Below are 25174 nucleotides of genomic sequence, written 5' to 3'. Positions count from 1 at the left end.
ACAATTATTAGGTTGTGTTGCTACTACAATCTACAAATGTTTTATATCAATTATATAGAAACACCAGTTTGGCTGGTAGAAGACAGATAGCTGTATTTTAGTACAGTAGAGGACTTTGCTGAATCCCATCCCAGCTTGTGTCAGGTACGACTGCTCTGGTTACAGTTCTGACTGGTGAACCCCAGGCAGCTCATAGGGTCTGGTTTCCTTCTTCACCTTCTCCATTCGTCTTCTCATCATCTCTTTGAACCTCTCCTTCTCTTCCTCTCGTTTTTTCTCCTCCTCTTCCTTTTCAAGCTCCTCCTCCTCTGACATTTTGATATGAAGTTCTTTTTGCCACTGAGGAAAGATACGAGAAGATACCATACAGGGTCACATGTCTCCTCCATGTGACAACAATGGTGTGTTTGAAAAAGAAATATGCAGCTCTGGAAAAAATGTAGAGACCACTGCACCTTTTTATTTCATTAAAAAAGCCTGAAGGACAATTCAGAGGGAGGAACAGAAGGGTAACATTTGCAGTTGCCTCTTCAATTTTACCCTTCTGTTCCTCAGTCAAAATTGTCCTTCTCAACAAACAACAAAAATGAAAGAAAAAGGTGCAGTGGTCTCTCAATCTTTTCCAGAGCTGGATATGGGCAGACCATAATACATTTAAAGAAATCCCATACTATATCAGTTTCCGTACACTTACATTTTGACTCCGACAAATACCAAACATACAATTCATGATACTGTTTATCCCATCACCTGGTCCTCGACAACCTTCATCAGATCATCACTAGTCCGCGTGTTGAAGTCCATCTGTTTCTTACTTTGTCTGCAACACATTTACACTGACATTTGAATCGTCCATCAATCATCTCTATTAGACTTCGAACCAGCTGGAAGGACAATAGCAACAGATCACAATCTCTTCCTCCATCTGTGACGGAAGTAACAACACGAGGGAGTTGTGCATCTGCATTAGGGTTATTAGATCAGAGCCATGTACAACCCTGGAAAATGCATTGTAATAGCTGGAATAGAAAGACAGGCATCGAAAACAAATGTATAAGCACAAGAAAAAGGGCATTTGTGAATACAAGCCCAGGTCTTTGTACCTGGAGTCTTGTCCACCCTCCCTGGATGTGGAGGCATATGTCTGGTGGGTCATCCCAGGGGGGGCTGTTGGTTTTGGGGTTGCGGGCTGAGAGGAAGCCTCCTGTGTGTGCCTGGTGGAGGTGAAGGGGGCAGGTTTACTTTGAGGCCGGGGGCAAGGCTGGAGCTGCAAAGCGGATGGGGTCAGGCAGGCATGGGAGAGGGCGCAGGCCAGCCTCCAGGAGATCATGTGACCGTAGACCACAGAGCCCACCCCAGCAGGGGGCGCGGGCTGAGCTCTTCCCCCCTCACTCAGGAAGACGTTCTCTGGGAGATTCATCTCAGCCTGAAAACCAGTCACAGAGATACTGTAGGTAGCATGATAAGATAGAAAACTGGGACACAGACATCATACATCGGCAGAATGTTGAGTGTGCTCCGTACTGTCTCTATAGCCATGAATATCCAGGCCGGGGTCAAACTGTAAACCTGATCCTCTCAAGTGCTTTATCTGGGCTTGATTGAGACAGCCTGGTGAGGCGCAACCACAGGGGAATAGTCCCAAAATTGGGAACATTTGTTCATCTGGCACTGTGGGTAGACGAGTGCATCAATCGAATTCACGTAGAGATGAGATCGGGAAAGCTGGATGGGAGCTAGTCTACTCATTTTAATACCTGCTATCACTCACTTTGATTAGTAAGGGCGAGAGGTTGCTCGGCAACGTCTTGCTTACAAATGAGTCTACCGTGATAAACATGCAGAGCTTTGATTGGACTGGTTAATTACTTTTGGTCGGTGATTATGAATAGCTATTGCAGCTACACCATTCACTCGAGAGAGACCTTGGGCACCATCCTTAAATTATAATTACTCTATACAGCTCTGGTCCGCATCAAATTTTGCCACCATGAAAAAAAGGTAGGCTATAGAATTGCAGTTTCTACTCCACCAGTGAGAAACATTTCACTGAATGCACTGCTGGGCCCTCCTCTTTGGTCTTATTGGGAGCTAGAGGAAGGCATTCACAGCCCCATATAAGCTCACTCTATAGAGCTTGTTTAAAACACTTGAAGGCTTTTACATTTGATGGGGGAGTGAGTGCTTTCTTGGTAACCCTATGTGTTTGAATCAATCTACTAAGCTCAATCACGTGATACATAACTGTGTGTGGCCTTTGCGCCAATCCCAAGTAAGTTATGAACATGTCAGATCAATGTCATCATGAACAAACCAGCTAGTTCTGCTTGACCCCCGGCCCCAATACCTCTAGGACCATGGGCGCGTCCCGGACACGTGGGTCAGTGTCCCGGGCGAGCTGCCCCTGCAAGGCGACCCAGCGCTGAGTTCCTCAGCCCCTCCTGGAGCGGTGCCTGGCCAAGTCCTCGCCATATGCATGCCAGGGCCTGGACGGCACTGTAGCGCAGCCGCCAGTCGTCTATGCCAGCTACAGGATCAACCCACACATGATGACAGGGCAGCGTGACTAACTGGAGACCGGAGGAAGGCTTTGAGACAACTTGGCTATAAGTGTAAGGGCTACAACAAAGCTGTTTGATTGGGATGTGCTCGCTAATTAAACTGTAATGGGTCTTGGCAGTGTATTATAATGACTAATCCAATGTCTTCCACGGAAGGGGAGATGAATAAAACAGTCATTCCACCCACAGCCCCATTAACTGACACTTGAGCAGAAACCCCACATCAACATGCCGTCCAGTCTTTCTCCTTATCACTGGCCTTCTGCATTTGACCGACTCTTGCAAAGGGCATGTTCTGGCTTGTTAATCTCCCCATCTGTACAGAGGGACTTGTGGTCGTGCGGAGGACTTACCGCTGATCAGGACGGCAAGCAGCCCATCTGTGCCGCAGCCTCGGCGAGGAGGAGAGGGATCTCCCGTCAGTGCCGTTTTCTGTACCTCGGCCTTGGTGCTGTGCAGGCAGATGTCTGCTAGCACTGTGGTAAAGATGTGTTTCAACTGCCAGGGCCAGTGCCCCTTGGGGCTCGACCACCTGCCCTCCTGAACCAACAAGGTGACACGGTTGTAGAGGAAACCATGCCAATGGAAAGAGAGGACGTAGAGGAGCGAGGGAAAGTGAGACCGAGGGCCAAAGAGAAGAGGGAGAGCGCTGTGACTAATGCACCCGTACTAATATACCGGTGAAGCGGATTGCTGTGCCACGTCTGGTTGTGATTCGAAGTAGAGCCTCATCAGAATCTGGAGACAATACTTGCTGGATTTGGCTGCTTCGCCCAGCACCATCAGCCCCAGGCCCCAGTCCACCCTGCAGGATCCAAATAACAACATTGATATTTCACAGTGTCAAAATACACCGAATGCATTCCATTCACAGGCATTCAGAATGGTATCAGTTTCACTCGTTTGAAAAACAATGACAAAGGGTTGGATCATGTTTACGAAAACATGTTGATGTACTAATGGGAAGTTGGCCGTGGTAAAGAGAGGTACGACACAGATTTGTCTCGACAGTCAAACGGACCAGTTGTCACTGTGGAGCTTCTCTGTGAGCTGGACGAGGTGACGGGTCACCCTGGAGAGCCGGCTGACATTGTTGTGCACACAGTACCAGCTGAGCAGGCAATGCCAGAGCACCTGGTTCACGTTGCACTCCTGGGAGCCTGGAGGAGCCTGCGAACATTCACAACACAACCGCTTTGTCGTCCATATGTTACATCAAGCTGCGGAAATGTGCCTTCAGTTCCTACAAACCCCCCTCATCAGTCCACCGCACACAGACACACAAAGAGCTGTCACCTAGGTACTTGTGTGAAGAGTACTCTGTGTGAATGTGGTATTGCTACCCTCCTATGTTGGCTCACACAACAGAAATGTTGAAATGATATAACTGCAGTATTGGCAGTGACAAACATTTAGTGTTTTTCAAAGTTTCATGCTTCATTTGTTGGGGTTGATGTTGATTCCCATTTTTTCTAGAACATTGTACAGAGTGATCAGATACATTTGAAATAAAGGCTTTACTGGCCAAAACAAATGAACTTGATCACAAAAACCAACTGACATAATTTCACTAATCATATTATCAGCACATGGGAAAGTGTGAACGAGTACTAGTCAGGTGAAATCCCTCAATCATTCTGACTGGATTATAAGAGCAGACTGATTGCCGTAAAAGGAGGGACTCTTTGCATATATTGAATATTTTTGCCAATAAAAGCCTTTAGAACTTCTGAAATGCTTTATACCACAGAAACATCTGAGAAAAATAATCCACAAAAACTGAAACAGCAAACTTTGCAAAACACAAAATGTGTCACTGCCAATACTTTTGGCCATGGCTGTGTACATAATATAACATTCAAAGTTCAGTATCCTTGATGAGCCTGATTATATCCCCTAATAAGTAGACTGGGAGACAGGATGTGCGGGCGTTCAGCATACATGCTATTAATAGATGTCTTACAGCGATATGAGCTCTCCAGAGAGAAGCTTGTATTGTTGTGTTGCCTGTTCTATTTGGTGACGTTGTCTAACACAGTGAATGATGCTTGTGTCCCCACCTGTGAACGTCACATGAGCACAGACAGTGCATGGCCAGACCTGATCCAAATATTCGATTAGGTTTAATGCTAAATGTACCCACAGTTATAAAAAAGCATACCAGTCCTGCATCCTTTTCAGTTTGTCCAATTGCACAGATGATCTCGCCTGTATGCAATATGAAGTCCACGTAAAACAAGATGTTGGGGTATGGTTCATAGCTGGCCTGGCACTGAGAGAGAGCTGCAGGGCAAACAGGAATTGATATCCTTAAGAAATCTCACACCATGTCAGAACAAGTTCAAATACCAAACAGACTAGGATTTTGTATGTATTAACGCCATGATAAAAGTAATATGTGATTCGTTTCATTTTCCTACCCTACCTTTTAAAAAACTGTGAAGGTGGGATTTGCTCCTTTGATATTGTGTTAGGTTTCCAGAGATGTGGAAGAGAAATAGCCTTAAGAAGACCAGATAGCCTAACTGAGGGAGAAGAAAAAAACACGTTCTTCCACAGCCAATCAATAACAGTCGACAATGTAGCAGGATCACAAAACGGACCCCTTGTCATACCTCTGAGAGAGAAAAATCACATTGGACACAGATCTCCCAGTTTGTACGGAATTAACATGAACATGGATTCCCACATTGTGTTTTCCCCTGTCACTAAACACACTCTCCACCTGGCCCGTGTACCTTGAGCATCTTCACCTCACAGGTGTAGAGGCTGGGCTTCTGGGCGGTGTCAGAACAGACCCAGTAAAGAACAGACTCGGCCAGGTAGAAAAGTGAAGGGATGTGTTGTGCTTGTACTGGAGCATGATCGAGGGACATCAGCAGCGAATCCAAAGAATCTAACAGGAGAAAAGGAGTGGCTTATATCCCTTGTCAACCTTTGAGTTTTTATTGTTGCCCATCTGGAATTGGATTGCCATTCCATCACATGACATGGGGTACAGAAACTCACAACCAAAAACAACTTTTTTTGCCCACCATTTTGAATTTTCCCAAGGCACACACCAAGCAAGAGGAGCTCTGTCCATGCCAAGGGAAGATCCACATAGTCTCCCTCTCCCATACATTTCAGTCCTGCTCTGCGCTGTAGAAAAAAAGATTAGATAATTTCGATAGAAAATAGTTACATTTAATTAACCCTGAATACATTCCAGAAGTTTACAAGAGATTAAGCATGCTATTGCGCGCATTTTTACTGTTATTTCATGAATGTGCAGAGTCCTTGCTTGATTGTAGTTACACTATGAACGTCACGTGGAGTTCCACATTGTAAGGTTATGTTGCCATCTAGCGGACAGGATACGCTCATTTGTTTTGAGTAAGTTTGAAAAAAGATCATATTGTTCTTGATAAAGGAAAAATACATCATCCCACCTGGCTGCGGATCAGAAGTTGTTTGGCCAGCTTGACATACTTCTCCTGCTCATCAGAACCATAGGAAAGATTGTATTTTGTGATAAACTGCTCGGTAATTTCAAACGGGTTTCTGTGAAGTACAGTACAGTAGAGAACAACCAAACTATAGACCATGAGATGAAAGATCATAAATTAATATCACACCATTGTTGATAGACTAAAGTTTCAAGTTCCCCTTCCCGTTACAATAGAACTAACTCTACTAGTACTGTACCTGACAGTCGTAAAATCTTTTGTTGTCCGGATTTTTTCTCTTTCTGAAAGAAGTCTCTTCTGTAAATTCGCTATATGTGTTTGGGATATTATGGCTAATCGACGAACAACTGGGACGTTGGTTATTGGCATCTTGCAAATAACTTGCAGCTAAATTACCAAAGTTACTGTCGTTGTGTGGATTTGTAGTTTCCTCTCCATCACTTCTTTAATTTGTTTTCACTGTTTCTATGGACGCTCAGCAAGGTCAACTAAGTTCACGGAAAATACTTCATATCCCATAATGCTTTATATACGCGGAAGTACATAGGACAGTTTCCGGTTGATTTGATCGTTCATTCGTGTTGTTTTGCTTGCTATCAACGAAACCTAACTGGATCGGTTGCTAGCTAGCTTGACAGTGTCCTGATTTGGTATTATAGCTATAGTGGTTGTTAATCATTTTCAATGTTTTCCTTGACTTTTCAGTCAAAGACACTGTAAGGCTCATTGGGATAGGGATTTCAAGGAGTTGTCACGTCCACCCAGCTTTTCTGACAACATGACATCTCGGCGACCGGACAGCTTCGATGGCTTAGGTTACAGAGGAAGGGAGGATCCTGCCTACAGCGGGGGCTACACTGGAAGGTCATTTAACAATTCATCTAGTGTTGACCTCCAGCAGTGGGTAACAACGCCTCCAGATATTCCAGGTAGTCGAAACTTGCATTTCGGTGACCGCACGCCACAGTCAGAGACGGCCCCTGCGGGACCCGGAGGAGGTGCTGAAGACACTCAGCCGTCGGCCCCTCCAGCCGGTAGGGGACATCTTTATGTCAGATAGACAGATCTGTGAATCACAGATCTGTTATTCAATATAGGAAGAGGTCTCGGGTTCCTGAAAAGTTCAAGCCAAGTGATGTAGAGCTAACTGCCAATCTAAGAACTTAAATTTAGGCCCTCCTTACCGTTGCTCAGTCTCACGCTACAGTTGCGGAAATAAATCGCACGTTAAATGGACATTCCCACAGACTACTTTGAAGAGGCTATCTTTAAAAATTGTTCGTAGCTTTTTGGTAATCTCAAATGACATCAACCACATACATATGCCCACACATTTTCTGACCACGCTTACATTGTTTTCCCCGTAGCTATCTTAAGTGGTTGAAGTGACTTCTAGGGAGTTATCTGTTTAATTTTCGTCACTACAGTATAAAGGTTGGACTGGCCTCTCGGTTTGTAAACAACAGGAAAGGATGGAAAGGCCAAGTGTTCTCACCCACACTCTGTGATGATCAGATATTTAGATTATTCAGAGATTATCAGGAGTTCTACTTGGCAGTGACACATTGGGGTGTTTTATGTCAACCGGTGTATGGGTTTGAGGTTGTTGACCGGTATGCTTCTTTTACAGAGCAATTGAACAGATTTGCAGGGTTTGGGATTGGACTGGCCAGGTAACAACCTTCAAGCACACTTTTCTGAATTATTGTTATTATTGTCAACATGATCATGATACCCTGCCCCATCCTCTCCACAGTCTCTTTACAGAAAATGTGCTGGCTCACCCCTGCATTGTGTTTCGTCGGCAGTGCCAGGTAAGGATACCCCAGGAGTGTCAAAGTCAATTTCACTAAGGGCCGTACTGGGTGATTTAAATCACACAACGGCCAGATATATATGTGTGTATATATATATTATATATTATGTGTGTGTGTGTGATAAAAATGCACAATGGGCTGGATTTGGCCCACGGGCCATGAGTTTGACATATATGGTTGGCATAGACTTTTATTCTGAAGCAATTGTAGGCCTTTCAAGCTCTCACCTCGGGCCTTGAGTTTGACACGTGCCCTGACCAGTACACTAAAGGAACTGTGACGTGAAAGACTAAATGTTATTCCTTAATGCGTTTGATGGGGCTACGTGCTGTGAAGCAGACAGCCTGTGCACTAATGTGGTGAGATTCCCTGTGATTCACTTATTGATATGGTCCTCCCTGTTTGGTTCCTCCCAGGTTAACTACCACGCCCGGTGCTATCATCTGTCTCCACTGACCGCCATGAGCGTCATGTACAATGTCACCAAGACCCAGGTCTGCGCCACACTCCTCTATAAACACTAAGCAACATTTCAAAAATCTTCTTACGAGCTGATAACTGTATTCACAGTTAAGAATGAAGTAGTAGTAGTGAATTTTTCAGGGTTTTGTGGGTAGAGTGGAGCATATTGATTAAATTTGTTGTTGTTTCTTAACCAATTTATCACAGGGTCCTAAGGCTTTGTGGAAAGGGATGGGCAGCACCTTTGTGGTCCAGGGCGTCACTCTCGGCACAGAAGGGATTATAAGTGAATGTACTCCTTTACCACGGTATGAGCAACCACATCCCAATCAAGGATTCAGCTGTGTTTCAGGATTCATTCAAAACAAAGTCCTGAGCGAGTCACGACCATGATTCCTGGATTATCCCCCCCCCCCCCCCCCAAATCTTAGTTTCTGAGGTTGTCTGTGTTAAGTGGTTGAAAAGCATCATCTGATGGTAATAGAGCTTCTAATGTTTTGAGATTGAGTTGAGTTTGTTAATTGGATGCAGTTTAATGAATCTGCTTGACACTAGCAAACAGTTGCTGTGCCAAGCATACAAAGCATTGAAACAAGAAATTTATCAGTCATCATCAGCTTTTTGATATATACGAGGATTTCCATCATTTCAACAACATTAACAAAACTTAACATACAACAGAATTAAGAAGGAGAATCATCTCTGACAAGAAGGAGATACTATTTTTTGAGGGTTTCATATGTTTTACAGTTAGTAATACATATGAATAAACAACTGGATTTACGGACCTGAAAGTCCAGATAGAAAATAAGTCAATGACCCCATTTGTTTATAAAAGTTTAAAACATCTGAGTCATGCTCCTCTTTGGGCTTGTACCTCCATGAATAAAAAAGGCCAGACAGTAAATCGTTTCTGCAACTGGTAGATAATCATCATTTTAGAATGGAATAATGAGCCAAGTTTAGGACTGTCAAATTATAGATTTTACAAACTGATTTGTTCACCTCTGTTGTTCTTACATAATAAATAAAGTGCTTTTATATTCTGTTCTCAGGGAATTGTCTCACAAATGGAACCCAAAACAAGTTGTTGGGCATTTGGTCCTCAAAGGGTAGGTATTGAATACAGTAACACCATTTGGTCCTCATAGGGTAGGTACTGAATACAGTAACACCATTTGGTCCTCAAAGGGTAGGTATTGAATACAGTAACACCATTTGGTCCTCATAGGGTAGGTATTGAATACAGTAACACCATTTGGTCCTCATAGGGTAGGTATTGAATACAGTAACACCATTTGGTCCTCATAGGGTAGGTATTGAATACAGTAACACCATTTGGTCCTCATAGGGTAGGTACTGAATACAGTAACACCATTTGGTCCTCAAAGGGTAGGTATTGAATACAGTAACACCATTTTCTCAAGTAATTTAGTTTCCCTGACAAATATTTTAGACTTGAAAAGTAAATGAAGATTGTCCAACCAGATCAAAGGAAATTAATTGTGTGATAAAATTGGGTATTCATCCTTTGCTTATTGGCTAACTGAAGCTTCAAAAAGGTTTGTGGTGACCATGTTGAAGGGAATCTACATCCCATACTGTAGAGGCAGGCAATTTTCATTTGGATGTGGGTATCTTATCTGTTTGGGCACTTAAATCCTATACAGTTTGTCTGTATATTGTCTTTTCTACAGATTGACCTATGTAGTTGCCATGCCGTTCTACTCTGCGAGTCTCATTGAAACAGTTCAGGTCAGTACACAATAGTGTGTCTAGTAACCACTTCCTACTTTTTTTTTCAATTTCACGTAACACATACACATAATAGTATCGAAAATTGTTCTGTTTGTCTTTCTTTTATAAACTGACAATTGGCTGCACGTTAAGTTAACTTAAATTTGCTTCAGTTAAATCCAAATCATTTTAAACCTGACCTACATACATCATCCATGTACTGATTAATATAATTTCCAATTATATGAATTTTAACTGAATTCAAGGTGAATAGTTAGTCATCCACATTTGTACAATTTGAATATACCTTAACCTTGTTGTCCCCTGTCCCCTGTTGGGTGTTGGCAGAGTGAGATAATCCGGGACAACCCAGGCATTCTGGACTGTGTGAAGGAGGGCGTGGGTCGTGTGATGGGCATGGGCATCCCCCACAGCAAGCGCCTTCTGCCCCTCTGGGCGCTCATTTTCCCCACTGTCCTACACGGAGTCCTCCACTACATAATCAGCTCCTCCGTCCAGAAGCTGGTCCTCTTCCTCCTGCGCCGGCGTAGTCCCACCAAGCAGCCGCCTGACGGCTCGGAAACTGTTCAGAGCATGCTGGACGCCTACTTTCCCGAACTCATGGCTAGCTTTGCGGCCAGCCTCTGCGCCGACGTCCTCCTCTTCCCCCTGGAGACGGTGCTCCACAGGTTGCACATCCAGGGAACGCGCACCATCATCGACAACACAGACCTGGGCTTCGAGGTCCTGCCCATCAACACGCAGTATGAGGGCATGAGAGACTGTGTCAACGCAATCCGCCGTGAGGAGGGGGCTCTGGGCTTTTACAAAGGCTTTGGGTCCATCGTGGTGCAGTATTCTCTGCACGCTGCCGTGCTGCAGATCACCAAGGTGATCTACTCCACCTTGCTGCAGAACGCGTGAGTGGGAGAGAGAAAGAGGAGGCGATGGACAGCCGCTGGATTTCCAAGTCTTTTGACTAGAACACCCCCTGTTTAAAACCTACTTGTACACTTGTTGGATCATGCTCAGTCCATATGAGGTGGATGATGATGATGATGATAACCACAACAGACAATGCAATTACCAAAAGATGAATTGTTTCTTTTAGTTTTTATTAACAATTGTCACTGTCACCAAGCACTTGATATGTAATTTATTGCATGACATCAGTAACAACTATCATAAGTCCTTACTTTGTGAGCAGTCATTCAAGAGTCATTCAGAGTCAGTTCAGTTCTAAGCTCTCTGGGTTGTGTGTAGTGGAGCAGTTTGTATCCAAAGTTTGATGTTGTAAAACAAACCCCAAACTTGTGTTCTCTGTAAATCATGGCAACATGCTTGTGTCTTGTGTTTGTTGGATCGTTAGGAAGGTTCATATTTGTCAAACTGCAATGGAAATGTATTTCCGCTGGACTTGAATTGGCACTAGCAGAGAATAGGTTGTGCCAATTTATCCAGAGATGTATGTACAAAATGTACAGTTCAAGTGAAATAAATTATTTGCTTTATAGTTAAATAAGGTTTGTATGTAGATATCTGTCTGATTCATCGGCCTGTCCATGTTATTACACCCACAATGTATATTGCACATTGCATAAACAGTAGATGTACCAGTGTGTGGAACAAAAAGATTTTGCATATTGTTGATTGAAGTCAGGGATTTTACGTGATGATAATTGCCTCTTGTAAAGTACGGTGAAGGAAAAGGTATGAAGATCATTTGTTAATTGCTTGAAAATTGAAATAAAATTGAAATAAAGATATGGCTTATATTTCCTTCATCTCTTTGTGTAACCTTTCAAATTACTCAATTTCAAAGTTCTCAATTTAGATTTGTATTTATAATGATTAACTGTAAATTGCTTCAATGATTTTAAAGATGCAGAGAGGAGAAAGTGCACTTGTCAAAGTGAAAACGCTGGTTCTAATAATTACCTTTAAGTGTTGGTCACTGAATTACTGTCTTTTTGGCCAGTCTTATTCATTTTTCTTAGTAACTTTTACTTCAAACCAGACAGCACTTCAGTCATCACCAGACATTTTAAACCAGAGATCTGATATCTGGTACCCATATTAAACTCCCTTCTATATATCAGTGTGACTGAATGAAATGTGTAGGAACTGCGCTGAAAGATTTATCCTTAATGATACATGTCAAGAGTACAGGTTGAAAGTGAACTTTTTTGGTATAAACACTATGATTCATATTGTGTATGTTTGCATGAGTCAGAGATTATCTTTCATGTGACCTGAGTTTTCTAGGAGGTGATTTAGTGGTGACTATTTGATGATGCTTGGGGTGAGAGTTGATGATAGGTATAAAAGGTCAGTAAGATTCAATGGTCACTGCAAAAGATCTCACATTCGGACAATGACACCCAAGACATATTTCATTGGTAAATTATTGACTGATCTTGCCAGATTAACTACAGGCCTTCTCTTGTGCAGAGATGTTACATGTCACTGTTGGATATGTGAAGCAACATTTTGACTTGTTCTTAATCTTTGTTTCACAGCCTACTTTTCTCTGGCTGTGTCCTGGCACCTTGGCTGGAGTATGCAACGAAATAAATGCCGCTGTTTGTCGAAAATAAAGGACGATATGTTCAATGTCATTGGCGTGGAGTACAAATTGGATGTAAGTTGAGCCCCCACATATTGACAATGCTGTAGATTTTCAGTTATTCAGCAATTATGCACCATATTTGCATTTAGACTCAGTTGGTTGTGATCTGGTTTTCCCACAGGAACTGCAGGACTCTCTTCAATACGTATATAACGAGGCAGTATGTTTTCCCTGATTATCCCCACACTTTGCAGTTGTGTATTTCAAACTCACTGACCCTAACTCTTCTGTACATTTCTTTTGTGAAGAATGTTACCTCAGAGAAGTCTAAATGCATCCTCAACTGGTCTCAGTGCAACCGCAGTAACAAGGATGGATACTTGGCCAAGCTAGAGGAAATCCAGTGTAAACTGAAGCGATCAACCGAGGTCAGAAACAATGACTTTAGTTTCCTCTTTACCTGTCCATAATTTTTTGGTCCATAGACACAAGTATGTGGCATAGCATCAGTTGTCTGTATTCTGCATGCCTTTTGGGCTAATTGATGAATTAACTAATGCAAGCATGACATGACATGAATAAGTATGGTATGCTTCAGAAGTCATATAGGTTCAGCAAAAGTTCCAATTTGGTTGTGATAATTTATCTAGACTGTTATTTAAGATATGCTTTTTTTACAGGCTCCAGAATGCAATGGCATCGAGGGACATCAATTGAAGATGGTAACAGACAGAGATATGTCTCACCTGTTCTTCAACTGTTGGAACAAATTTGTAAATCCAAAAACAAAAGTTTGTACTAAACATAGAAAACAAATGCACACCGTGTTCTAACTTTATACATATAGGTTACTCTGCATTAACTGCATGTGCCTTTTAATTTCTTAAAAAAAGAATTGTTAAAATTATTATAATTGTTTTCACTGGATGAGGTGTATTGTTATTTGTGTGTTCATGTAATAAAAATCTATATTTATAATGAAAGTTGTAATTATTTACACATAAACATATAAAATCAAAATAAACTAATATACAGATCCGTCGGATATTAGAAAGTGGACAATTGTTGTTGCAGGTTGCTTTTTGCTAATAGCGGAACTCGTATCCTTGTGGAACCAATATTCGTTACGTTTGTTGCTGTAGGTCCATCGGAACCATTAGTAACACGCAATGTGGTGATAATGAAAACATAGTAGATCAAGAAGTGATCTTCGCCGTTTTATTTCCAGTGACTCTTAACGATTTGATAAACGGATTTTTGGGCGTAGATACACCATAACATAATTATGGCAGAGGGTAGTAAAAAAGGAAGTGTAATATTCTCAGGCTTCAGGGCTTTGGGATTATATTCGAATCACCTCTCACACGTGGTTCGCTTCCACAAGAAACACCGGGAGTTTTACGTTGTGACAGCTGTGGGAAACTGTTTTCACACGTACAATGTGAGTGCCTGCCTAAATAAACTACTTAACTGCAAGATAAGATAAGATATTTAGCTGACAAATGTACTTAGTGTAGACAATTTATTGGCGTTAACGCGGATATGCGTGATGTTATCTATCAGCATCATTGAAACACTCATTTCTAATGTATATTCCAAATCTACACTATAGCCTATTTTGTTACAATACTAACCCTAACCTCATACAAAGTTCAAGGTTAGTTAAGTGTAGACACTATTTATGCATATTGTGGCCCAATCTGTATGGTGTCGGTAGCTAACCCCCAAAAATCTGTGATTTTGCAGGTCAAAAAACTTGGAATCGTTGCTGTCAGTAAGTGTGCATTAAGCTGGCATTTTCTTAAGGCAGCTTTGTTACACTAAAAGTTGATCTGCTAAGTTAGTCTTGTTATATCATTCAAAACTACATTAAATGCTTTTCCCTAGGTAATGCCCTCCCAGAAGACATATCATGCTTGGCCGCTGACCGAATGCTGGTTTATGTGGCCAATGGGAAGAAAGTGACAGCATTTGCAAGGAACAAAGAGGTGCCAAGTTCCTTTCGTTCTGTTGGTATAGTTGTGTGATGTAAATGATACTTATTCATTCATCACACAAGTCTAGTTATCATTTGTGCAGCTCTCTAAGTTTCGATAGATAGTTTTTTGATAGATATTCTCCCAAATTCAGGGCACAGGTGTGAGCTGGCTGCAAACCTTTATATACTGTTGTTTTTGACTTGTTTTTGTCGGTTTAACGTTGTTGTGGATGTCAAGGTGGTTCACACCTTCATCGGCCACGGTGCTGACGTGCACCTGCTGCTTCCATTTGGCGACCATGTGATCTCCGTCGACCGAGACAACACAGTCATAATCTGGGACGTGGAGTCAGAGGGTTGGTGTTAGCATCTTGACGTTCTCTCACCCCTCCGCCCAGACATGAGGGTTCCCTGCATTATGCTGCCTTAAGGATTATTTGAATCATAATTGATTTGTATCTATTAATGTAACAAACTGATTTCAAGGGAATCATGTCCTATTAAACAAAAGGCGGTTATATAGTTCATTAGCACAAATCAGCTTCAAGTTGAGGGAGTTGTATCATGTTTAAAGGGTGTCTGCAATTCCTGTTTTTTTTTTTTTTTGTTTCTCTGCTCTATTATTCCAGAGGAGTACTTGCAAATATCATTTGACAAGGCCTGCTTCGAGGTGTCAGCAGTCATGCACCCCAGCACCTATCTAAACAAGATCCTGTTTGGCTGCAGCCAAGGAGGCCTTCAGCTCTGGAACATCAAATCAAAGTACTGGTTGTCCATGTATAATTTCGCCATTTAACAGCAGTTTTTGTCAAAATAATCATCACTGCATGGTGGTATTGTAGTTACGGTAATGATTGGATGCCAAACAGAAAAGCTGAGTAGGAAACCTATTGTGTTTCTCCCTTTTCTTCTTCTTCCTATGCATCATCTTCTTCTCGCTTTGGAGCGAATGGCAGCTTCTAGAACCGTATGGTCAAAAGTTGTGAAATTCGGCACACTTACTGGGGACAGTCCCCAGATCCTGTTCACCAAGTTTCATGTTTCCCATTGGAGCTCTCTTGTGGTAATCTTGTGGGATTCCAAGGCTGACACACATTAACTTGTCATGTCAAGCTAATTTATGCGGAAGCCATTTAAAATTTTATTTAGGTACAACAACTTTTCACAGGCCAAAAATGTTGTCCATGGTTCACTAAATTTGACGCAGATGATCTTCAGACAAAGCCAAAAGTTAACAGATGAATTTTTGATTTTTGAAACCTTTTGTCCAGCAGAGCCAATCGACATTGACAGTTTATCGCCAAACAGGAAGTTGGGTCATCTCAGCAAATCTTTTATCCAAACTCGGAAACCCGTTCTGAGGATGTTCAAAATGTGTCATTTGACCTGCTTGGCTGCCTCATTGCTGTTTGAAGCTATATTTGTGTGAATATCATCGTAAAAATTCACACAATGAACATGTACTTCCGAGCTGATACCCTGTAATAATTATATAGAATATCTCTGTGGAGAAGATGCACTTCTATGGAGGCCTTATTACTGATTCATTGTGACATGGCAAATGGAGTGCGTTGTCATCGGCTCCTTCCTGTGTTGCAGTAAGCTCCTGTACACGTTTCCTGGGTGGGATTCAGCAGTCACCGTTCTACAGCAGGTGGGTTCTCTCAGCGCAGTCTCAGAGTCAAAGGTACCCTCTGACAAAATCTGATGTTCCATTTGCAATCCGCGGGTGGCCGATTTGAAAACTTCTTAACAATCTTAATCTTGACTATAACAAAGACAATGCCAATGCAGGGATGTCATTTTTAAGGCTGATGCCGTATATATGCTGAATGTAAGGTTTTACTGTCACATCTAAGTCCATCTCTACCCATGAGACTCTTCAAATGTGTAAGGGTAAAGAGACAGTGGCAGGTAGGTTATAAGGTATCCATTCATGTTGTTTCTGTAGACCTGTCAAAGATGTCATGTGAACGTGACAAAGGAACACAGCGATATATAGATCAGCTGGCACCCTCTGTCTCTCGCTCTCCCGCTATACCATATTTTCACTATTCCTATCCGCCCCCCAACCATCACTGTCTCCCCCCTAACCTCCCCCCCCCCCCCCCCCCCCTTGACTCTCCCCTCAGAGCCCGGCAGTAGATGTGGTCGGCGTGGGCCTCTCCTCCGGACAGATCGTCCTCCACAACATCAAGTTTGACGAGTCCCTGATGAAGTTCCAGCAGGACTGGGGCCCAGTCACAGCCATCTCTTTCAGAACAGGTGAGCCTCCTGCCCTCCCGTGCTGCCTGGGTGCAGCGCAGACCTGAGGGGACGAGGGTCTGCAGACGGGAGAGCATTTGACACGAACTGAGGCATGAAAGAGGGAATAATCGAGTTCTGTAGGAGTTGAGATCTCCACTTCAACAACGTCAAATTCCTTGTTATTTCACCGTCAATCCGTTCCCACCTGGGTTGTCTTCCTGCGGTTCACCTGTACGCTTGCCTTCATCTGTAATCTTCTTTTATCCAAGATGGCCACCCTGTAATGGCAGCTGGGAGCCCAGTGGGGCACGTCGGCCTGTGGGACCTGGAGGAGAAGAAGCTGGTGTGTCAGATGAGGGACGCCCACAGCACAGCCATCGCTGGGCTGACCTTCCTGCATGGCGAGCCCCTGTTGCTGACCAATGGGGCTGATAATGCCATAAGGGTTCGTTAGTGAATATTAGATTATGCTGATGGTATACATTACTGTGCAAAAGTCTAGGGCACAATACAAATTGTAAAAAAGTAAAGCAAAAATGCTTGAAGAAATAATGACATTATTAAAAAGACAAAACAAAAATGTCTGCAAACATTTACTTTTAGACTGCCACGCAAATATAAAAGATGTATTATTCATGCATTAAAGCTTGGGTGCCTAAGACTTCTGCACAGTACTGCACATATTGATTTTAGAGCAGAAAGCGATTGGATGGAGGTGAGATCTAACTGCCAGCCTTTTTCCACAGGTGTGGATCTTTGACACGGCGGGAGGAGGAGGTCGGCTGCTCCGGAGTCGCTTGGGACACAGCGCCCCGCCCTCGAAGATCCGGCACTACGGACAGACAGGCCACCACATCCTCAGTGCAGGTAGGGAGGGCCGAATTCATGTAACCTCCAGAACTGGATCGGGTTTTGAGATACACTTGAAAAGTAATTGAGGTGCATTTAATTCGGTTCAGTTATTCAAGCTCATGAGAAATGCATCGAAGTCTGACAATCTCTGAGTAGCCGTTTGAATCTGGGATCAAATTTCCACCTGTCCACACAATACTTATTTATTATGATCTGAACAGTAAAATAACAGATCGGTACTCCTGGTTTGAGACTGAAACGAGCCGCAGCATGAACCAGTGGAGACTGATGCGCCTGTTCTTGTTCTCAGGTCAGGATGGAACTTTACAGTCCTTCTCCACGGTCCATGAGAGATTTAACAAGAGCCTGGGCCAAGGTGAGATTCTTCCCCCACCCGCGCGCCCATGTTTTATAACCACGGATAAACAAGTCATGTAAGTAACAATGTACTTGCGTTCGGGAGACATGTTTTTTCTTAATTGTCCCAATCTGGACATCCAGGTTCCATCAACAAGAAGTCGTCCAAGAAGAAAGGTCTGAGGTACGATGAGCTGAAGCTCCCTGCCATCACCACCTTCGCCTCAGGTAAAGCCAGCAGCCGTCGCCAGCATCAAGTTGAAACGGTCAGATTCGCTCGTATGATTGATGTGGAGATTATCGTTTTTCATGGGGATATTACAGCAAGAAAGTTCCCCCAAAAAGTTGGGTAGAAGATGATGGTTGAGTGTGTTTGTTTCATATGAATGGATGAGGAACCCAGACGTTGAGGTCAACGTCATGTTTATTATCTCACAGAGAAATCTGTCATGCCGCCAGACATGAAACGGACACAACAAACCAAACATAAATGCATATGATGTTTAGTCAATATGTGTACGTATGAGAAGTATATGAGCGTTGGATTTCATGTTGGCGTTGTAGAGAGCGCCCGTCAGAGCGACTGGGACGGCATCGTGGCCTGCCATCGGGGCTACCTCGTTAGCACCACCTGGAACTACCAGAAGTCGTCCATGGGGTCGCACAAGCTGGAGCCCGACCGCTTCAACAAGAACCGTGCCCTCGGCGTCCACGCCACGGTGAGCAGCCGTCCCAGAGCTAACGTGGGCGCTACCTGGGACTGTCCTGTTTACATTTACTTTTAGTCATTGAGCAGACACTCTTATCCAGAGCGACTTACAGTAAGTACAGGGACATTCCCCCCCAAGGCAAGTAGGGTGAAGTGCCTTGCCCAAGAACACATTTTTTGGCACAGCCGGGAATTTCCCGCAGCACTTTGCAGCTAAGGTGGCCGCCTAAGCAACACACCCCTGCCGCCTTAACTACGTCGTCAATAAATATATATGAGCGATATCTGCCGTGTTACTCTGTCCTGTTTTCTCACTTTCATTCCAAACCGTCACCAACGCCTGTTTCAAAATAAATCTGCTTTTACAATATTTAAATATGTGATAAGCCTCCGAATCGTGTGGTGCGTCCGAACTGCGTCATCCAGTGGTGGTTGAATGCAGGTCTGGACTGGGACTGAAAAACGGCCCGGCACTTTGAAACGCAGACCAGCCCACGGCCGTGTATTATTATTATTATATATATCGATAATAACAAACAAACCCTACCACCTTAACTAACACATTTTCTGTGAGAGACCCTGGTGACTAATCACGCACATGGAGTGTTCAGTAGAAATATGGAAATAAGATATACACAACCGGCATTCTTGCTCATAGATGCTGCTACAGTTTCCTGTTTAGCAGAACTCTCACTTTTTCTGGTGAATTGTTGAAAGAAATAAGTGGGATGTGTCCTGAATGTGGATGTGTAAAAGCAGTACTTGTTTGCTGAGATCAAACTAGTACCATCCATAAAAAGCTAGATGCCAAAAATGTTACATAACCACATTTACAAAAACATTTCTTACTTCAATTCAATGAAATGGAGTAACTATATTAGCTATATATAAAATTAAAATAAATAATTTATATAAATTGTGTATATATATAATCTAACTTTTATTTTATTTTATACAATACTCTCATGAAGGGATAAATAACTTAAATTTGCATCCTTGACCGAATTATCATTTTGAAATCATTATTTGTCATTGAACCATGAATGCTTTTCCACTCTGATCTAACCTGCTTAATCAGACTTCCACCTTGCTGACTGAATCTCTCCGTCCCTGCAGGCTGTGGACATCACGTCCTGTGGTAACTTTGCGGTGGTGGGCCTGTCCTCAGGACATGTGGATGTCTACAACATGCAGTCAGGGCTCCACAGGGGACACTATGGAGAGGAGAAGGGTAAACACACTGTCTCTCTCTCTACATCTTTCACTGGCTTTTTCCCATGACTTACATCATTATCACACCATCTTGCTTTCTCTCTCGCTTACGTGCTCACACTCGACGCACACCCACTCTGTCACACACAAACACACTCTCCCTCTTTTCTTTGTCATCCGCCAATGAACTTACTCCATTATCCACTCATCCATGTTCAAATGATGAACTCACTCAAATACCCACTGACCTCATGCAACCATGACAATTGAACCCAGCACAAGTATACGGATTCATCCCTTCTCTGCCCCCCACCCCCCAGCCCATGATGGACCAGTGCGAGGTGTGTGTGTGGACGGACTCAACCAGCTGACAGTCAGTGTCGGAGCAGACAGACTCATAAAGATTTGGAAGTTCAAGTCTAAGAAGCTGGTCCACTGCATGAGCCTGTCATCCTCGCCCGCAACCATACATCTACACAGAGACAGGTACGAAGTTAGCATAGCTGAGAAACTAGCATCACAACCAAGGAACAAACAAGCACGGCTAAGGAATTAGCATGGCTACCTGCTTTGCCCAAACAGGCAAGGAATGAGCACTGCTCTCACTGCAGTGAGATCACGAATAAGAAACTAGCATCATAGCTAAGGAATTAGGGATTTAACAATGAGGCATAGGAGGTTACATTGCTAATGATCATTGCTACATAACATGGCTTAATAGCTACAGGTTAGAGACTGTAAGGCTTGCTACATAGCCAAGAAGGGCAAAAAAAACAAACAAATATTTGTATTTTTCTGACTCTGGAACAGCGGTATGCTAGCCATCGCTCTAGATGACTTCACACTTAACGTCCTGGACATGGAGACCCAAAGGATTGTCAGGAAGTTCTCTGGCCATCGAGGACAAGTCAGCGACATGGTGAGGGGGGCCCACAGGATGTACAGGCCGTGTGCTCTCGCCATTCCTCAATGTGATTTGGGAAGTGGTCCTTCTGATTCCTAATAGGCTTGTCTGTGTGTGCCGCCCAGGCCTTCAGCCCAGATGGACGCTGGCTGTTCTCAGCAGCCATGGACTGTACCATTAGGACCTGGGACCTCCCCTCGGGCTGGTAAGATGGACTACTCGGGTTCTTTTTCGAAATGTGCTTTCCCTCTTCCTCTATCTCCATATCAGTGTAAGTCTCTCCACCCACCACAACACTGAGATGGAGAAGATGACCTTTCCCCCAAGAGCAGTGATGGGGAACTTGTCTACTGAAATCAAAACCTAAAATTGGTCAGCTCCTGTAATCTGATCTCTGTCGGGCTGTTGCCAGGCGGAATCCCCCTCCCTGACCATAGAACATTCACTCTTATCTCTCCTGATCTCTCTCTTTCCTCATAGTTGTATCCATCCTCCCCCTTTCTTTCCCTTCTCTTATTTATGTTATTCTTTTCTCTTATTTTATCTATCTTTTGTATGATCCTACCTCCCTCATCACCTACACACTTATGCTGGCTTTCATGTTTTTCTTTTATTTTTTGTCTTTTTTGTCCTTCATGTCTCACCTCCCTCCCCCTCTACTTTACTATTCCAGCTTTTAGTTAGTCGATGTGTTTTTATGGTTGTTTGTCATGTTTTCTATTTTAAATGCATCTTTATGTGTGGTGCTGTATTGCATTTTGTTGTGAAGCACTTTGGGATTTTGATCTGAGAGAGGTGTTGCAAATACATTTGAGTGACTTCCCCTCCTCCTCCTCTCCTGTAGCCTGGTGGACTGTTTCTTGGTAGACTCTGCAGCGGTCAGCCTCACCATGTCACCCACGGGGGACTTTCTGGCGTCCTCACATGTGGACAACCTTGGGATATACCTGTGGTGAGACGCATGACCACATCAAGGACACAGAGCTGGCTTCCCTCTGTGGCCTCACTCATATCCGTCTGTGTGTGAGAATGACTCAGCATCTGTTCATTTATCTGCTCTTGCTGATCATTAATAGACAAAACGGTGTCATGACTCGATGCATTGAGCCTTTATCTTGATAGGAATCGTCGGAGTGAAAAGAAAACGAAAGAAAACTTGTGAAAGATGACTCGTACGTTTTTCGTCATCTGTGGCTTAGGTCCAACAGCACGTTGTGCAGCCTGGTGTCGCTGCGCCCCCTACCTACAGATTATCAACCTACAGTCGTCATGCTGCCAGGAACCTGCCCCAGCCAAGGTACTACCACTGAGTCTCTCACACACACCTCCCTAACGCAGGGGGAGAGAGCCCCCGCACCATCTGCTCTAGAACCACGAGCAGCTGCTTGGTGGTGTCCAGTCCTACTGTTAAGTAAACACACGGCTGCCGTGTGTATACTGTTTTATACACATGTGATATGTGTTACCGTGTATGCTATAGCACCTCGAGTGTCAGTCTTTAAGTTTTTACCCCAGGAATTTTGGATTTTGTGCCGTTGGCAGCATAATCACCCGACAGACTTTCTCGTCTGAATCAGTGACGGTCTGAAATGCAGCACCATCTCCCTCTTCCCATGACCACGCAGCCTAAACAGGAAACCTGCTTTGGATACACAGCAAGGACAGAGTGTCTGTTCTGTACAAAAAGAGGAGAGATCAGCCTAATAACACACCCGTTGTATTTGTGTCCGTCAAGGTCTTAGTATGTGACTCATTACTGGGGAAGACCTTGGAGTTGAAAACGACTTTAGACAGAAGCACGATTCCACTGGGTTTTTCAACAACCCAACATTTTTGTTTCATTGAAGACGTTTCTTGCGTGACAGTATGTGAAGGTAATGGAGGTGCCTTTGATTTGACCTCTTCAGATGATGAGGCAGAGGAACAGGAGACGGACAGCTCCGAAATGATCGAGTACGTCTCTCCCGCTCAGCTGGACGAGCAGCTGGTCACCCTGTCTCTGCTGCCCGACTCTCGCTGGAAGAACCTGCTTCACCTGGATGTCATCAAGGTAAGGTACCTGGAGAACCCCGAAGAACTGAGGGTGTGATATGCAACACACTGCATCAAAGCTCAAGGCTGTCCCTTAGTTGTGCTGCGTACAATTTGTTTCCATGCTGCTGAGTAGAAATACACAATGCAGAAGAAAACAAAAGTGAAAGCAAACATGTATTTGTCATGATTTACAAATGTGAAGGAAAGATCTAGGCCTATTTACAACCAAGCCATCCTTGATCGCTGCGTCATCGTCGTCCCTGCACTGGTTTGGTGTTTCCCCAGAGACGGAACAAGCCCAAGGAGCCTCCTAAAGTACCCCAGGCCGCTCCATTCTTCATCCCCACCATCCCAGGGCTGGTGGCCCAGTTCGCTCTTCCAGACGGCTCGAACCAGAACCAGCAGGTCAGACAAGATGATGATGTGGTAGTTGTGGTGGTAGTATTGATAATTATGGTGGTGATGATATTGGTGGCTAGTGACAATGATGATGATGGTAATGATGAAGATGAAACCGTAGTGAATGCTACTCCCAGGTCAGAACAAAAAAGTATCTCATCTAGCAAGAAACTGATGCTTTGTTTTGGTGTCTCTGCGCCTGCAGACTAAAGTGGTTAATTTCGGAGTGTTGGCTCAGAAGTCCCAATTCTACCTCCAACTAGAATCTGCTGTGGTCAGCAACAACTGTAAGTCTCTCTCTGTCAGCAAGCACCGGGAACCCATCTCTTATCTGCGTCAAAATACGGTGTTGCGTAGCTTCTATAATAAACAACTAGGTCTCTCATACGCTTCGTCCTCCCCCCATCATCCTTCTCCACCCCCCCCCCCCCCCACCCCCCCACCATCATCCTACCCCCCCCTCCCTCCCTCTCCGTCCCCCAGATGAGGCCCCCATCAGCCTGCTGAAGGAGCTGGGCCCTTCCGGGATCGACACAGAGTTCCGAGGCCTGGGCCCAGACATGGGCGGGGACGTGTCTGTCCTCCGGGGCTTCCTGGGGATGGTGGCCAGCATGCTGGACTCCCACAGGGACTTTGACCTGGCCCAGGCCTACCTGGCACTCTTCCTCAAGGTACAGGATCACATGGGTCACGCATGTATGTGCTCATCAAAATACGATGAAACGATGTTTGGGTTTCAAAACAAATCTCAAAATAGATCTTGTGTGTGTGTGTGTGTGTGCTAGTTATGAACCCATGGGTTTCTTAATAGAATTGGGACAATTGAAAAAAAAAAAAATCTTGATTTGCTTAAACAAATCTGATGCTGAAATAACAAATGATAGGCTTGTCTGTTGTGGAGGTTAATATAGATAGTTCACTTGTACTTATTACGACCAGCAGGTGGAGTCCCAACTGTATGGCTGAGAACATTTATCAATGATGCTGTGGAACAGAACATGGAGAAAAGAGAGAGGGAGGGAGGAACCGTTTAACAGATGAAATATGACAACAAAAGAGCAGAACTCGAGGCTATCTGTAAAGTGATCCTATTATATAGAAATCAAATACTTAAGTCAAAATACTTTTAATGACCCAAGCATTATCTAGCACTACGTGTACTGATCCGTGTATGAAAATGTGTTTTTATATGTCCCACCCTGTGACCGAGCTTCTTTCAATGTCCCCTGTCATGTGACTTGTGTGTACGAGTCTGCCGTTGACCTGTATGGTTCATGTCTCTCCAGCTCCATCTCCGGGTTCTCTCCCAGAACCAGGAGCTCATGGAGGAGGCCTCCAGGGTGTCGGCCAAACTGGAGGAGACCTGGACCTCCATGCAGACCCTCTTCAACCAGAGTCTCTGTCTGCTGGCCTACACCAAGAGTGCCCTGCTCTGAGGAGGGTCCCATGGCTCCGCGACACGCTGAGGCATCGGGCGCACAGACACACCCAGGGCAATGACACCAGGGGACCAGTCCGGTGTGTGCTGACTGTGAGAGGGATCAAATGTGCATCAGGTCTGGTGGAGACCTGCCTCCCCAACATGCTGTAGCTGTTCTTCCCTCTGTGTGTTCACTGCTGGGAGATGGACAGGTTGTCATGTATGTGAACTCTGCTTTTTGTAATACTGAAAAGATATGATGTAAAAAAATCAAATAAAAAAAAATACAAGCAATGTTGTTACACACGTTCAAATAAAAGAAAAAAAGACTTTCATTTTAATGTTTGAGAATACATTGTTGGTCACCATCCATATTTCAAACCACAAATCTTTTGATAATGAAATTGAAATGATGTACCCTGCCAACCAACTGAACAATTGGATTTATAGTGTAATGAAAATATGTT

At 43.8% G+C, this 25174-nt stretch overlaps 3 protein-coding genes across 4 annotated transcripts; 2 read left to right on the top strand and 1 right to left on the bottom strand.

Moving 5' to 3' along the window:
* Window positions 1–56: 56 nt before the first annotated feature.
* Window positions 57–6511, bottom strand: tmem232 (transmembrane protein 232). The gene is given in 14 exon segments (XM_084686995.1): window positions 57–339; window positions 751–820; window positions 1104–1426; window positions 2348–2419; window positions 2421–2527; window positions 2915–3101; window positions 3240–3366; window positions 3583–3731; window positions 4723–4844; window positions 4987–5086; window positions 5300–5457; window positions 5597–5702; window positions 5993–6104; window positions 6249–6511. Coding segments are annotated over 14 exon segments (1944 nt in total). The 5' UTR covers window positions 6380–6511; the 3' UTR covers window positions 57–159.
* An 85-nt stretch (window positions 6512–6596) lies between these two features.
* slc25a46 (solute carrier family 25 member 46) lies at window positions 6597–11790 on the top strand. Its single transcript, XM_084686590.1, has 8 exons — window positions 6597–7044; window positions 7641–7683; window positions 7767–7824; window positions 8244–8321; window positions 8497–8597; window positions 9345–9401; window positions 9987–10044; window positions 10375–11790. Exons 1-8 carry the CDS (start codon window positions 6789–6791, stop codon window positions 10948–10950), a joined length of 1227 nt encoding a protein of 408 aa, XP_084542716.1. The 5' UTR covers window positions 6597–6788; the 3' UTR covers window positions 10951–11790.
* Window positions 11791–13748: 1958 nt separating this feature from the next.
* On the top strand, window positions 13749–25042 carry wdr36 (WD repeat domain 36). 2 transcript variants are annotated; one of them, XR_014740996.1, is made up of 24 exons: window positions 13749–14036; window positions 14342–14369; window positions 14483–14583; window positions 14812–14929; window positions 15203–15335; window positions 16173–16227; window positions 16706–16838; window positions 17090–17265; window positions 17567–17687; window positions 17983–18048; window positions 18174–18257; window positions 18594–18748; window positions 19855–19969; window positions 20271–20436; window positions 20761–20869; window positions 20980–21059; window positions 21699–21806; window positions 22054–22151; window positions 22762–22904; window positions 23174–23293; window positions 23493–23574; window positions 23771–23958; window positions 24227–24364; window positions 24574–24674. XR_014740996.1 is itself a non-coding variant. In XM_084687548.1 (23 exons), exons 1-23 carry the CDS (start codon window positions 13881–13883, stop codon window positions 24721–24723), a joined length of 2685 nt encoding a protein of 894 aa, XP_084543674.1. In that variant the 5' UTR covers window positions 13749–13880; the 3' UTR covers window positions 24724–25042. The 2 variants fall into 2 exon arrangements, 1 of the variants encoding a protein (XP_084543674.1); XM_084687548.1 differs by lacking the exon at window positions 24227–24364 and having other exon boundaries at window positions 24574–25042.
* Window positions 25043–25174: the final 132 nt, after the last annotated feature.

The sequence above is a fragment of the Hypomesus nipponensis genome, chromosome 22, assembly GCF_054491055.1.
Source record: "Hypomesus nipponensis isolate SF chromosome 22, ASM5449105v1, whole genome shotgun sequence".
Classification (NCBI taxonomy): Eukaryota; Metazoa; Chordata; class Actinopteri; order Osmeriformes; family Osmeridae; genus Hypomesus; species Hypomesus nipponensis.
Note: the sequence above shows the minus strand (reverse complement) of the source record. Positions and strands in the feature narration are given on the sequence as shown.